Genomic DNA, 14,713 nt, shown 5'->3' with positions numbered 1-14,713 from the left:
GCGGACAGAAAGAAGAGATCGGTGTGGATACTCGCGTACTTTAATAGTGGCGAGCAGGTACAGGTTTTAGGCGCGGGCACTGAACTCTCGAGGTCAGATTACCCAATATATACACACACACGACTCTTGATCATGCCGCCAATTGCAATATAATTTAGCCTCCCAAGTACTGCGACATTCCGTGTTATTTAACGGTAACCATTACAGATGTAGGTACTGCTGTGTCTATGTTCAAATAGGTGAGAATCGTTTGTAGTGTCACTCCTAGTGTCGCCATATTGTCAAATAGTGAAAGGAGAACAAATACTTTTAACTTCCTGAAACTTGTGTTATTTTTAATTTTAGACACCCAGTCAACACAAATGTCAGCATAGGGTACTTACCGTTCACAGTATACACCATCAACGTCGAATATATCAGTATAAAAATAAATAAGCTGTGTAAATGATACATCTTTCAGTAAACTTCGTTCAAACTTTCGCGATGATTTGAATGTCCCTCGCGAATCAATGATAAAAATAAAAACAACGTTCAGCTCGTAATCCTAGCTTCAATGTCCTCTATTTCGACAAAATCATTATGGACGGTCAGTCATCGGCCAGCGATGATAGATTTGGATCGGACTGTGACTGGAAATGGAGAGAAATCCAAGAAGATTCACACACTTGTCGGAAGCCTCGGCAGCTTCTTCAGTTTCACAAAATGAGATTGACTCATTAATTATTCATGAGCTGACCAGTTGACTAAGCAAATTTGCATACCTAAAAGCGTCACCGTTGCCATGACAATTCATTCAACAAACTCTGAGTCCATTATTTACAGATTTTACTACGTACTTTGCTACGCACTGTAATAATATAGAAATGTAGTTTTCTTCTTTTATATATATCATTGTTCACGAGTCCATTGAAATTTCACAAATAGTTCAAATAAAATCGCAGTGTTGATAAATTTCAAATTTTATTTTATTTTATTTTATTTTATTTTATTTTATTTTATTTTATTTTATTTTATTTTATTTTATTTTATTTTATTTTATTTTATTTTAACTTTATACACAGTCCCGCTATGGTAGAGGGAATGAGGTTCAGATTAATCGTCAGAATGTACAATAAATCAGAGACGTTGTTAGATATATGAAAAAATGAATAATTACAGCAATTCTAAGTTGATAGAAATTAAAATATATATGTATTTTACAATGACAATATTACAGTTTACAGTAGATTTTGAAAGTACTTTCGATCTCTATGCATCGTCATTTACCAATTTAAACTTTCATTTCTGCTCTTTGCGGTCTTTGTCGTTTTTGTTCGCAAATAAATCGCCTCGTAAGGGGAGTATGTTTTGTAATCAGACGCCCATAGGCATATCTTTCATGGGAAACAGACATCGCCTGACAACGGTACAGTGTCTCATGTCAACATCAATTTACATAACAATTGAATGCCAACTGTTTTTTCCACAGCCCTTCCGAGTCAACAGTGACAGTGTTCTGTCCAACCACGGTTACTAGAAGAATCTTTTAGTAACCGTGGTTCAACCATATGGACAGTCACAGTGACAGTGGTCATAAAGTTATATATTTATACTATGCTACCAGAAAGCAGTGTACTACTAGTCACTGGAATCTGGGTACATAGTCTATTCTCTCACACTGCCTGAAATTACATTCTTTGATTAAAATTAAGAAACTCGACCGGTCCAGGCCACTCCAGGGCCCAGACGAACGATTTTCAGAGATATTTGGTCAAATCAATGTGCATTATTCACTGCCAAACGTGAAATCACTAATTTATCATGGTTTTTTTTTCGTAGTATAACATGACATACATGTATATGTTTTGGCATGTCAAAAAGTACATTGCCCCAGGTAAATTGTTTTTACCCAGTCACACGTTCCGTCGATGAGGGCGCTTCAATCTTCAAGTGGTTATAGGGTTTATTTAAGGTAAACGCCTACTTATAATTTTTGAGAAAGTTGGTAATAAATCAAATGACAATGTTTATTATGTAGAATCATAGAGCCTTAGTTCAATTTACTAAAAAGTATTTATCATTGCAATGAACCAAAAATATCAAGATAACAAATGGGTCACACGGAACCATGGTTACGACATTGTCATAATTGATACGTATGGTTCATAAAATATTTCTGTTTGGAATAATTTTACCGCCTTTATTATATCATGAAACGATCCATATTCTTTGTTTAGTCAGTCAACTTGTAAATATATATGAAAATACACAGAGTAACTAATATTTGAGGGATAAAATTGCATTATTTTTTATTTACAATTTATTTCTCTCTGAAAAATAAGTTTTGAATTGTTAATGATCCTTTCATAATTTATCCTCATGTACGTCATTCAAGAATGTGTCGCTGAGGGCGCCATCTCCCCCACTTTGTAGAAATATCTACCGACCTACCTGTTGAATGAAACGTGAAGGTTACCAAACCATGATTTCAGGTCAAAAAAGCAAGATTCCAAAAACTATCAGCTCGTATTCGTTTTTATAGTTTCTTAGAACGAATACTGAGTTATGAGCTTCAAATATAACCGTTTTAGTTAAAGCGGGAGGGTCATCACCTGTCAGTGCGCACGCGCGGGAATTGAGTCCCGAATGCGCAACAATAATGGCTAAGCGTATTTTAATTTACTTGTTGAATTTGGAAATCTACACAGTTTATGATCTATTTCCGCACAAATGTGCCTTTCCAGTCTCCCATGAACACAGCAGGTTTGGCTTCCTTAGAGACTATCCGGGAGACTATACACCACATTCCCCTATTCTGTGAATAGCTGCTCTTACAACAACTTTGTCGATGAACTGTTGTGCAGACTGCAAATTAATCTACCCCAATCTTTTCCAATCTAATTACAAATCACAGGTGCAAAAACTAATGTATTTTAAATTAAATTAAATTAAATGATCATATCACACACTATTCCAATTCCTGCTAGGAGTATACTGAAAGGTTACAAAACAAGTATGTGTGCTAATGAGGGAGATATACTATCGTATGATTACTGTTTTATGCCATGCAAAAATGAATCTATAATGTAAATGCGTTTTAATTGATTAGTGGGCTATTTTTTTTTTTTTTTTTTTTTGCCATAATTCCTCGTTTTACTCCAATACATGTTTTCTACCGATCTACCTACTTCGTCGAACTTAGCAAACAACCCGGGCCACCGCATGTGTCGAAATGGTTTAATTTATAATTATATTCAATACAATTTTGTAATATTTCCGTTAACCACCTAGTGTACTTTGGTAAAAGTGTTGAGTAAATACCAGTGTATAGCTATTCTTAAATTTGTCTAGAAGTATCTATTTCAAGTATATGTAATCATACATTTACCCTGCATTAAATTATTTTCATATATTCAGACGGTGCATGATAGTTAACATGCCGTATTATTTGCCGGAGTCTTAGGTATTCAACCAAAAAGTGTTAAGCTTTAATACCCTAACGTCGGCACTGATGACAGTTCTATATTAATTACAAACAAAACAAAGTACATGTATTAATACCTTGATAAACGCCGCAGTCAAAAGTTAACTCATTTCGCCAGAAGACTATTTTCTCATAACGTCAATATGAGTAATATTAACGACAACCCTATTTCGTGAATGTCATGGTAGAGAAGACAAATCGTCGTCAATACAATATATTACGAATACTAGTTTAATTGCTAATACGCGTTGAGGAAATTATGGAATAATAAGTTAGTCTAGCCATACTCGGCAACTCATAGACGTTCAAATTCAATTAACTCAAATGTTTGAAAGTTTCGCCTTATGTGATACATGTGTAGTCCGACACTGTCCCTGTACAATATAACGCATTGCTTCCAGGCACAGGTTTCTAGAGAACTTGCCGCAATTTAAAATTATTGTGTGTTTTTTCTCTGTTTTTCCGGTATTTTTTCCGCGGACATAGCATAACAGGGATATCACAACTAGTAAATCCACATAGGTACACATCGTCCGAATCGCACGGTTTCGCTAATGCCGGCCATTCATAACCGGCCCACGAACATAGTGTTGAGGCTTCGGCCGAAAAAATGGTCCTTGGCAGGCGAAGATGCGAGCTACAATGTTACAATTATTCTGACCACGCTTGTAAATAAAGATGTCACATCCCCCGACTCATCAATCATTATTGAACGAATGAAGTGTAATATAGCTTATTTAATGGAGTATAGTGAATACTTGTCGTTCCTGTGTTTTTTACTACGCTCAACGACATTTGTTATTATACACAGGTACCTAAGAGTCTCGACGGCCGGCGCCATTCGTGTGCCCGATGCCTGGATGCCGGGTCACAGTAGCGCAGCGACAAGAGACTGGAACCGAGTCTAGCCAAATTTATAATAAGTTGGCATGTATGACATATTCTATAAAATATGCAAATTTTCAGGAAAAAATAAAAATTATACGACGTAAGATACTTGAATGAATCGAATATTTTCCACAATTAATACAAGTCTTAATTCAATTTGAAAAAAAACAACAGACTACTACATATACCCTACGCTTGTTTTTTATTGTGTGTGATGAGCCGTGCTGTCGCTTGACTTAATATATAAAGGTATATCTGATTTAACAGATTACATTTACGAGTTATTCCATAGTTCACCAGAGTCTCGTATAACTAAAGAGTGAGCAAAATAATAAAGTAATTTTTGCCAATAATTCTAAAAATTATTGAAATATTCTCTTCTTTAATTCCATCATGCATTCTGATATTGCACATTCGATAATTTGTGATTTATTTTCAAATTCAAAATACGTTACATCATTGGGCAAAACGATATGTTACGTCATTGGGTACAACAATATGTTACGTCATTGGGTACAATAATACGTTACATCATTGGGCAAAACAATATGTTACGTCATTGGGTAAAACAATATGTTACGTCATTGGGTAAAATAATACGCTACGTCATTGGGTACAACAATATGTCACGTCATTGGGTAAAATAATACGTTACGTCATTGGGTACAACAATACGTTACGTCATTGGGCAAAATAATACGTTACGTCATTGGGTTTACAATAATATGTTACGTCATTTGGGTACAACAATATGTCACGTCATTGGGTACAACAATATGTCACGTCATTGGGTAAAACAATATGTCACGTCATTGGGTACAACAATATGTCACGTCATTGGGTAAAACAATATGTTACGTCATTGGGTACAGCAATACGTTACGTCATTGGGTACAACAATATGTTACGTCATTGGGTACAACAATATGTTACGTCATTGGGTACAATAACACATTACGTCATTGGGTACAACAATGAGTTACGTCATTGGGCACAGCAATATGTTACGTCCTCGGGTACAAAAATGCGTTACGTCATTGGGTACAATAATATGTTACGTCATTGGGTACAACAATATGTTACGTCCTTGGGTACAATAATATGTTACGTCATCGGGTACAACAATACGCTACATCATTGGGTACAATAATATGTTACGTCATTGGGTACGATAATACGTTACATCATTGGGTACGACAATATGTTACGTCATTGGGTACAACAATATGTTACGTCATTGGTACAATAATACGTTACGTCAGTGGGTACAATAATACGTTACGTCATTGGGTACAATAATACGTTACGTCAGTGGGTACAATAATACGTTACGTCAGTGGGTACAACAATATATATATTATCAATTTAGGTCCCTATATAAAATAGAGGCAACGATTCTGGAAACAAATTAGAATTAATTTCTTCCTCGTCTAGGTGTCCGGCATTCAGACATCCGACATCCTGTGTATTGCAATGTCAAATAACATATATGTCATGAATATTAATCATGAAATATTATGCAGACATAGCGGTTTATCATAAAACGCGCCCTCTCGTGCCCTTATTCCGATTGACTTTAAAGAACGGAAGTCCTGGTAGTGCATGCGCATTGAAATAATAATACATACCAGTAATGCTGATCGCACCCACTCTTAATTAACAGTTCGTAAATTCAATACTCATACACATGAAACAACAGTATATAACAACCATTAAAAACACATGTACTGTGAATTACTAGTACGTACCAGTAATTCAACACTCATGCACAACGAACGAGTCTAGGCTGTGTTTTTCGTTCCATGTGACTACATACGAGTTGTTGTGAATGACAGACACATGCGACAGGCCAATCAATTTTTAAGATACGTAAAATGGACAAGACGGAATAAAAAGATAGCTATTATCAGACGTATAAGACAACCAATTAAATATATTGTCAATGGAAGCCAGTTAACTCGATTATACAATCTTGGAAAAATTATTTTGTTTTTTCGGATATACATGTAGTGAATGCCACATGGTATACGTTTCACAAATCGTTTGTTTGTTTATTTATTTTTATGACATTTAGTAGTTGCATAATCCCAAGAATCGGAAACCAAATGCGTATGAAATGCAGATTTGATCTGCGCATATTTAATAGACCGAAATAACGTGTATTGTTTTAATATAACATGGACTCTGTCTCTTGGTTTATATTAATATTTGAGTACCTTTTGAAACGACGTGAAAAGAAACATACACGTCAACAGCAATACAACAATAACTATAAAAACAATCATACATGTAAATCATTAAGTTTCTCGTTTCTGAACTTCCATATGCGAGTGAGAAAGTTTCGGATTTCTTCTGATGTATTATTTCCCAAATCCTTATTGTGTTGCCCATAAAGAATCACTGAAGAGAAAATTGAATTTGCAATTAATACAGTACTTTTATACCTTGAATATTTCAATGAACACAGATACGATTGTCACATTAATACATAGTACTTTTATACCTTGAATATTTCAAAGAACACAGGTACGATTGTCATATTAATACATAGTACTTTTATACCTTGAATTTTTCAATGAACACAGGTACGATTGTTACATAATACGTAGTACTTTTATATCTTGAATATTTCAATGAACACAGACACTATTGTCATATTAATACATAGTACTTTTATACCTTGAATATTTCAATGAACACAGGTACGATTGTCATATTAAGACATAGTACTTTTATACCTTGAATTTTTCAATGAACACAGGTACGATTGTCATATTAAGACATAGTACTTTTATACCTTGAATTTTTCAATGAACACAGGTACGATTGTCATATTAAGACATAGTACTTTTATACCTTGAATATTTCAATGAACACAGGTACGATTGTCATATTAAGACATAGTACTTTTATACCTTGAATTTTTCAATGAACACAGGTACGATTGTCATATTAAGACATAGTACTTTTATACCTTGAATTTTTCAATGAACACAGGTACGATTGTCATATTAAGACATAGTACTTTTATATCTTGAATATTTCAATGAACACAGACACGATTGTCATATTAATACATAGTACTTTTATACCTTGAATATTTCAATGAACACAGATACGAGTGTCATATTAATACATAGTACTTTTATACCTTGAATATTTCAATGAACACAGATACGATTGTCATGTTAATACATAGTACTTTTATACCTTGAATATTTCAATGAACACAGATACGAGTGTCATATTAATACATAGTACTTTTATACCTTGAATATTTCAATGAACACAGATACGATTGTCATGTTAATACATAGTACTTTTATATCTTGAATATTTCAATGAACACAGACACGATTGTCATATTAATACATAGTACTTTTATACCTTGAATATTTCAATGAACACAGATACGAGTGTCATATTAATACATAGTACTTTTATACCTTGAATATTTCAATGAACACAGATACGAGTGTCATATTAATACATAGTACTTTTATACCTTGAATATTTCAATGAACACAGATACGATTGTCATATTAATACATAGTACTTTTATACCTTGAATATTTCAATGAACACAGATACGATTGTCATGTTAATACATAGTACTTTTATACCTTGAATATTTCAATGAACACAGATACGATTGTCACATTAATACATAGTACTTTTATACCTTGAATCTTTCAATGAACACAGATACGATTGTCGCATTAATACATAGTACTTTTATATCTTGAATATTTCAATGAACACAGACACGATTGTCATATTAATACATAGTACTTTTATACCTTGAATATTTCAATGAACACAGATACGAGTGTCATATTAATACATAGTACTTTTATACCTTGAATATTTCAATGAACACAGATACGAGTGTCATATTAATACATAGTACTTTTATACCTTGAATATTTCAATGAACACAGATACGATTGTCATATTAATACATAGTACTTTTATACCTTGAATATTTCAATGAACACAGATACGATTGTCATGTTAATACATAGTACTTTTATACCTTGAATATTTCAATGAACACAGATACGATTGTCACATTAATACATAGTACTTTTATACCTTGAATCTTTCAATGAACACAGATACGATTGTCGCATTAATACATAGTACTTTTATACCTTGAATATTTCAATGAACACAGACACGATTGTCATATTAATACATAGTACTTTTATACCTTGAATATTTCAATGAACACAGATACGAGTGTCATATTAATACATAGTACTTTTATACCTTGAATATTTCAATGAACACAGATACGAGTGTCATATTAATACATAGTACTTTTATACCTTGAATATTTCAATGAACACAGATACGAGTGTCATATTAATACATAGTACTTTTATACCTTGAATATTTCAATGAACACAGATACGATTGTCATGTTAAGACATAGTACTTTTATACCTTGAATATTTCAATGAACACAGATACGAGTGTCATATTAATACATAGTACTTTTATACCTTGAATATTTCAATGAACACAGATACGATCGTCATATTGATACATAGTACTTTTATATCTTGAATATTTCAATGAACACAGACACGATTGTCACATTAATACATAGTACTTTTTTACCTTGAATATTTCAATGAACACAAACACGATTGTCAAATTCATAGATAGTACTTTTATACCTTGAATATTTCAATGAACACAGGTACGATTGTCACATTAATACATAGTACTTTTATACCTTGAATATTTCAATGAACACAGACACGATTGTCATATTAATACATAGTACTTTTTTACCTTGAATATTTCAATGAACACAAACACGATTGTCAAATTCATAGATAGTACTTTTATACCTTGAATATTTCAAAGAACACAGGTACGATTGTTACATAATACGTAGTACTTTTATATCTTGAATATTTCAAAGAACACAGATACGATTGTCACATTTATACATGGTACTTTTATACCTTGAATATTTCAATGAACACAAACACGATTGTCACATTCATAGATAGTACTTTTATACCTTGAATATTTCAAAGAACACAGGTACGATTGTCACATAATACATAGTACTTTTATACCTTGAATATTTCAAAGAACACAGATACGATTGTCACATTTATACATGGTACTTTTATACCTTGAATCTTTCAATGAACACAGGTACGATTGTCATATTAATACATAGTACTTTTATACCTTGAATCTTTCAATGAACACAGGTACGATTGTCATATTAATACATAGTACTTTTTTACCTTGAATATTTCAATGAACACAAACACGATTGTCACATTCATAGATAGTACTTTTATACCTTGAATATTTCAAAGAACACAGGTACGATTGTCACATAATAAATAGTACTTTTATACCTTGAATATTTCAAAGAACACAGATACGATTGTCACATTAATACATGGTACTTTTATACCTTGAATATTTCAATGAACACAAACACGATTGTCACATTCATAGATAGTACTTTTATACCTTGAATATTTCAAAGAACACAGGTACGATTGTCACATAATACATAGTACTTTTATACCTTGAATATTTCAAAGAACACAGATACGATTGTCACATTTATACATGGTACTTTTATACCTTGAATCTTTCAATGAACACAGACACGATTGTCACATTTATACATGGTACTTTTATACCTTGAATATTTTAAAGAACACAGACACGATTGTCACATTTATACATGGTACTTTTATACCTTGAATATTTTAAAGAACACAGACACGATTGTCACATTTATACATGGTACTTTTATACCTTGAATATTTTAAAGAACACAGATATGATTGTCACATTTATAGAAAGTACTTTCATAGCAATAGAACCCTGCAAAGGGAACAGACACGACTGTCACATTAATACACAGTACTTTTATAGCTAGAAATGATATCAATGGTTAATTTATTAATTATTAATTTCGTGTATATTGTGTATTGATTTTGTTTCAATGACCCCAAATGAATACATACAGTGAATACTTCATGAAGGACAGAGATGTTTAAAATAATTCCTTCAAACTGACAATGTGTCTTGAATATTAAGATTATTCGCTACTTAGCTAATTTTGTTATATTACATTTGGCATAATAATTTTTCCATAGCTTATGACAAACACAAGTTGGTGACAACACTAATGCTTTGATCTTACCGTCTTATTTAAATGTAATTATACTTAATGGTCATTATTGATGTATGTGTTGTTCAGGACTCACTGTGACAGATGTGTCTTTTGTTAACAAACTAACATATTTAAATAATTTGTTATGTAATTTTGACAATATTTTAATATATTGTATGTTGAATAATTCATGTACAGATGATAATGTAGATCAAATACTGACGTATTTTGCAGCTACCACAAGAAAGGTCGTAGGGGTTATTGAATAATTAGATAATGTATATAAGACCATTATTCACACTGAGTGTTGACACAGATGTATGTGCGTTACTAATTAATTAAACATTGTTGGTGATTGATAACACTAGAATAGTTCTGGGTTGATAATTGATAACACTAGAATAGTTCTGGGTTGATAATTGATAACACTAGAATAGTTCTGCGTTGATATTTGGTAACACTAGAGTAGTTCTGAGTTGATAATTGCTAACACTAGAATAGTTCTGGGTTGATAATTGATAACACTAGAATAGTTCTGGGTTGATAATTGATAACACTAGAATAGTTCTGGGTTGATAATTGATAACACTAGAATAGTTCTGCGTTGATATTTGGTAACACTAGAGTAGTTCTGGGTTGATATTTGGTAACACTAGAGTAGTTCTGGGTTGATAATTGCTAACACTAGAATAGTTCCGGGTTGATAATTGCTAACACTAGAATAGTTCCGGGTTGATAATTGATAACACTAGATTAGTTCCAGGTTGATAAATGATAACACTAGAATAGTTCCGGGTTGATAATTGATAACACTAGAATAGTTCCGGGTTGATAATTGATAACACTATAATAGTTCCGGGTTGATAATTGATAACACTAGAATAGTTCTGGGTTGATAATTGATAACACTAGAATAGTTCTGGGTTGATAATTGATAACACTAGAATAGTTCTGGGTTGATAATTGATAACACTAGAATAGTTCTGGGTTGATAATTGATAACACTAGAATAGTTCCAGGTTGATAATTGATAACACTAGAATAGTTCTGGGTTGGTAATTGATAACACTAGAATAGTTCCGGGTTGATAATTGATAACACTAGAATAGTTCCGGGTTGATAATTGATAACACTAGAATAGTTCCGGGTTGATAATTGATAACACTAGAATAGTTCCGGGTTGATAATTGATAACACTAGAATAGTTCCGGGTTGATAATTGATAACACTAGAATAGTTCCGGGTTGATAATTGATAACACTATAATAGTTCCGGGTTGATAATTGATAACACTAGAATAGTTCCGGGTTGATAATTGATAACACTATAATAGTTCCGGGTTGATAATTGATAACACTATAATAGTTCCGGGTTGATAATTGATAACACTAGATTAGTTCTGGGTTGATAATTGATAACACTAGAATAGTTCCGGGTTGATAATTGATAACACTAGAATAGTTCCGGGTTGATAATTGATAACACTAGAATAGTTCCGGGTTGATAATTGATAACACTAGAATAGTTCTGGGTTGGGAATTGATGACACTCGAATAGTTCTGGGTTGATAATTGATAACACTAGAATAGTTCTGGGTTGATAATTGATAACACTAGAATAGTTCTGGGTTGATAATTGATAACACTAGAATAGTTCCGGGTTGATAATTGATAACACTAGAATAGTTCCGGGTTGATAATTGATAACACTAGATTAGTTCCGGGTTGGGAATTGATGACACTTGTAATTTGATAATTGATATGACTACTTGTAACTGAAAGTATTACTGCACGTGAATATAATGTAATTATACTTAATTTAATTACACAGTTAAATAAGGATTGCTACATATAATTCTTTGCCCCCAGACTATAACTGGGTTTTAAATCAGTTTTATTAAAACCTAATGTATTCATTAACATTAGAGACAATTGTATATTGTTGTGTATTTGGAAGTTTGCCAGTTGTTGTTCTTGTAATTTCCTATCGAAGTGAATTTAGATATATTAATATAAGGCACAAACAGAAAATGATTCCTCAATGTCTTTCAAATCAGCCGTTAGTCACCAGGTCTACGGGATGTCATAGTGTTTAAGGATGGACGGCCTTGAACAACTGTCGTGTTGCTAGATGTACAGATGTAGAAACCATGTCCTATTGGCGAATCACACTCATCATAATTGGCACATGCACTATTAATAATAATTATCAGTAAATATAGACGTGAATTAATATGTCACTAGTACTAATAGACCTATAAATAAATATAATTACTTTTCAAGATAAGGTTTAATCAGAACTATTGATATTGACATGTAATCGACATGAATGAAACTTTTATATTCACGCGGTGCCTTTGATCTTACAACGACGTCATTAACCATCACATTTGTACTTGGTATCTTCTAATTTATGTCATTGACAGTGCGTTCCTAGAATAACGTGATGGTCTCCATCCATAGTACATGCGACGAGTACATAGTAGTGTATGCCAATGACAGTGCACTCCCATGATAACGTGATGGTCTTCATCCATAGTACATGCGACGAGTACATCGTGGTGTATGTCATTGACAGTGCGCTTCTAGAATAACGTGATGGTCTTCATTCATAGTACATGCGACGAGTACATCGTGGTGTATGTCATTGACAGTGCGCTCCTAGAATAACGTGATGGTCTTCATCCATAGTACATGCGACGAGTACATCGTGGTGTATGCCATTCACAGCGGGCGCACCTAGTACATAGTGAAGTTCGTTTTTCATATGACCCGCCGCCTAATCGATAATTTTTTTATAACCAGTAAAATCCCTTTTATTGAACTTGAAATACCACACAACTGACATGCAATCACCATAAATACAACAACGTACTAACAGATGTGCTAAAATTGTACATATTTTGGGGGAAATAATGTTTTAATAATGGTAAATGTTAAACATATTATATTTTCTAAAAACTGTAGTTTTGTGTTTTTCAAGTTATTCGCGTGTTCAAAGAATCAGTAAATTTCACTCACATAATAATATACATATAAATGTTTTTATTAATCATAAATGAAGACGAATAAAAATTGATAATTTATTACAGACAACATTAATTATCTACACGTTATAGGTGATATATATTAAAAATATCAAGATCCCATGCCATCTGTTTTGAAGTGTAACAATATACATCAGCAAATCATATATATATATATTGTAGCATATTACAACATTATAGCGCACATTACAACAACATAGCGCACATTACAACATTATAGCGCACATTGCAACACTATAGCGCACATTACAACAACATAGCGCACATTACAACATTATAGCACACATTACAACAATATAATGCACATTACAACAATATAACGCACATCACAACAATATAACGCACATTACAACAATATAACGCACATTACAACAATATAACGCACATTACAACAATATAACGCACATTACAACAATATAATGCACATTACAACAATATAACGCACATTACAACAATATAACGCACATTACAACAATATAATGCACATTACAACAATATAACGCACATCACAACAATATAACGCACATTACAACAATATAACGCACATTACAACAATATAACGCACATTACAACAATATAACGCACATCACAACAATATAATGCACATTACAACAATATAACGCACATTACAACAATATAACGTACATTACAACAATATAACGCACATTACAACAATATAACGAACATTACAACAATATAACGAACATTACAACAATATAACGCACATTACAACAACATAGCGCACATTACAACAATATAACGCACATTACAACAATATAGGGCAAAATAACTGTAATCACAAATACACATAGCATGTACATTGTTACTTATACTATATCTGCCGTAAAACTATCATTGAATACAGGTTTAAGTTGTATTTTTCTATCGATGGAGAGTAAAAGTGACACAATACTATGACGTATTAACTCTCTTCAACTGGCTTAACATTGTAATTAATAATTTTCAATCGAGAAATGGAATCCTTGGAGGTTTCTATGGATTGTCTCCATTGTGCAGGTGTTAGTATGACGAAATGAATAACTATTTGTGAATAATAATTGGACAAGCCCACGTGCAGACTGTCATAATTTGACTTGTCATCACCTGTGGTACTGTTACTATATAAACGGCAATCATCTCTGCCCTCAATAGA

General features: G+C 32.6%; 1 protein-coding gene across 1 annotated transcript in view; it reads right to left on the bottom strand.

Annotated features, from left to right (window-relative positions):
• The window catches only part of LOC146746114 (uncharacterized), a 28,967-nt gene extending 28,269 nt beyond the window's left edge, over nt 1-698 (bottom strand). The window contains exon 1 of the mRNA XM_085498984.1: nt 384-698. Coding sequence (XP_085355110.1) covers nt 384-453 — 70 coding nt within the window. The 5' untranslated portion in view covers nt 454-698. The remainder of the gene's footprint in view (nt 1-383) is intronic.
• Nucleotides 699-14,713: the final 14,015 nt, after the last annotated feature.

This window comes from Saccoglossus kowalevskii, chromosome 5, assembly GCF_978046115.1.
Source record: "Saccoglossus kowalevskii chromosome 5, keSacKowa6.1, whole genome shotgun sequence".
Taxonomy (NCBI): Eukaryota; Metazoa; Hemichordata; class Enteropneusta; family Harrimaniidae; genus Saccoglossus; species Saccoglossus kowalevskii.
Note: the sequence above shows the minus strand (reverse complement) of the source record. Positions and strands in the feature narration are given on the sequence as shown.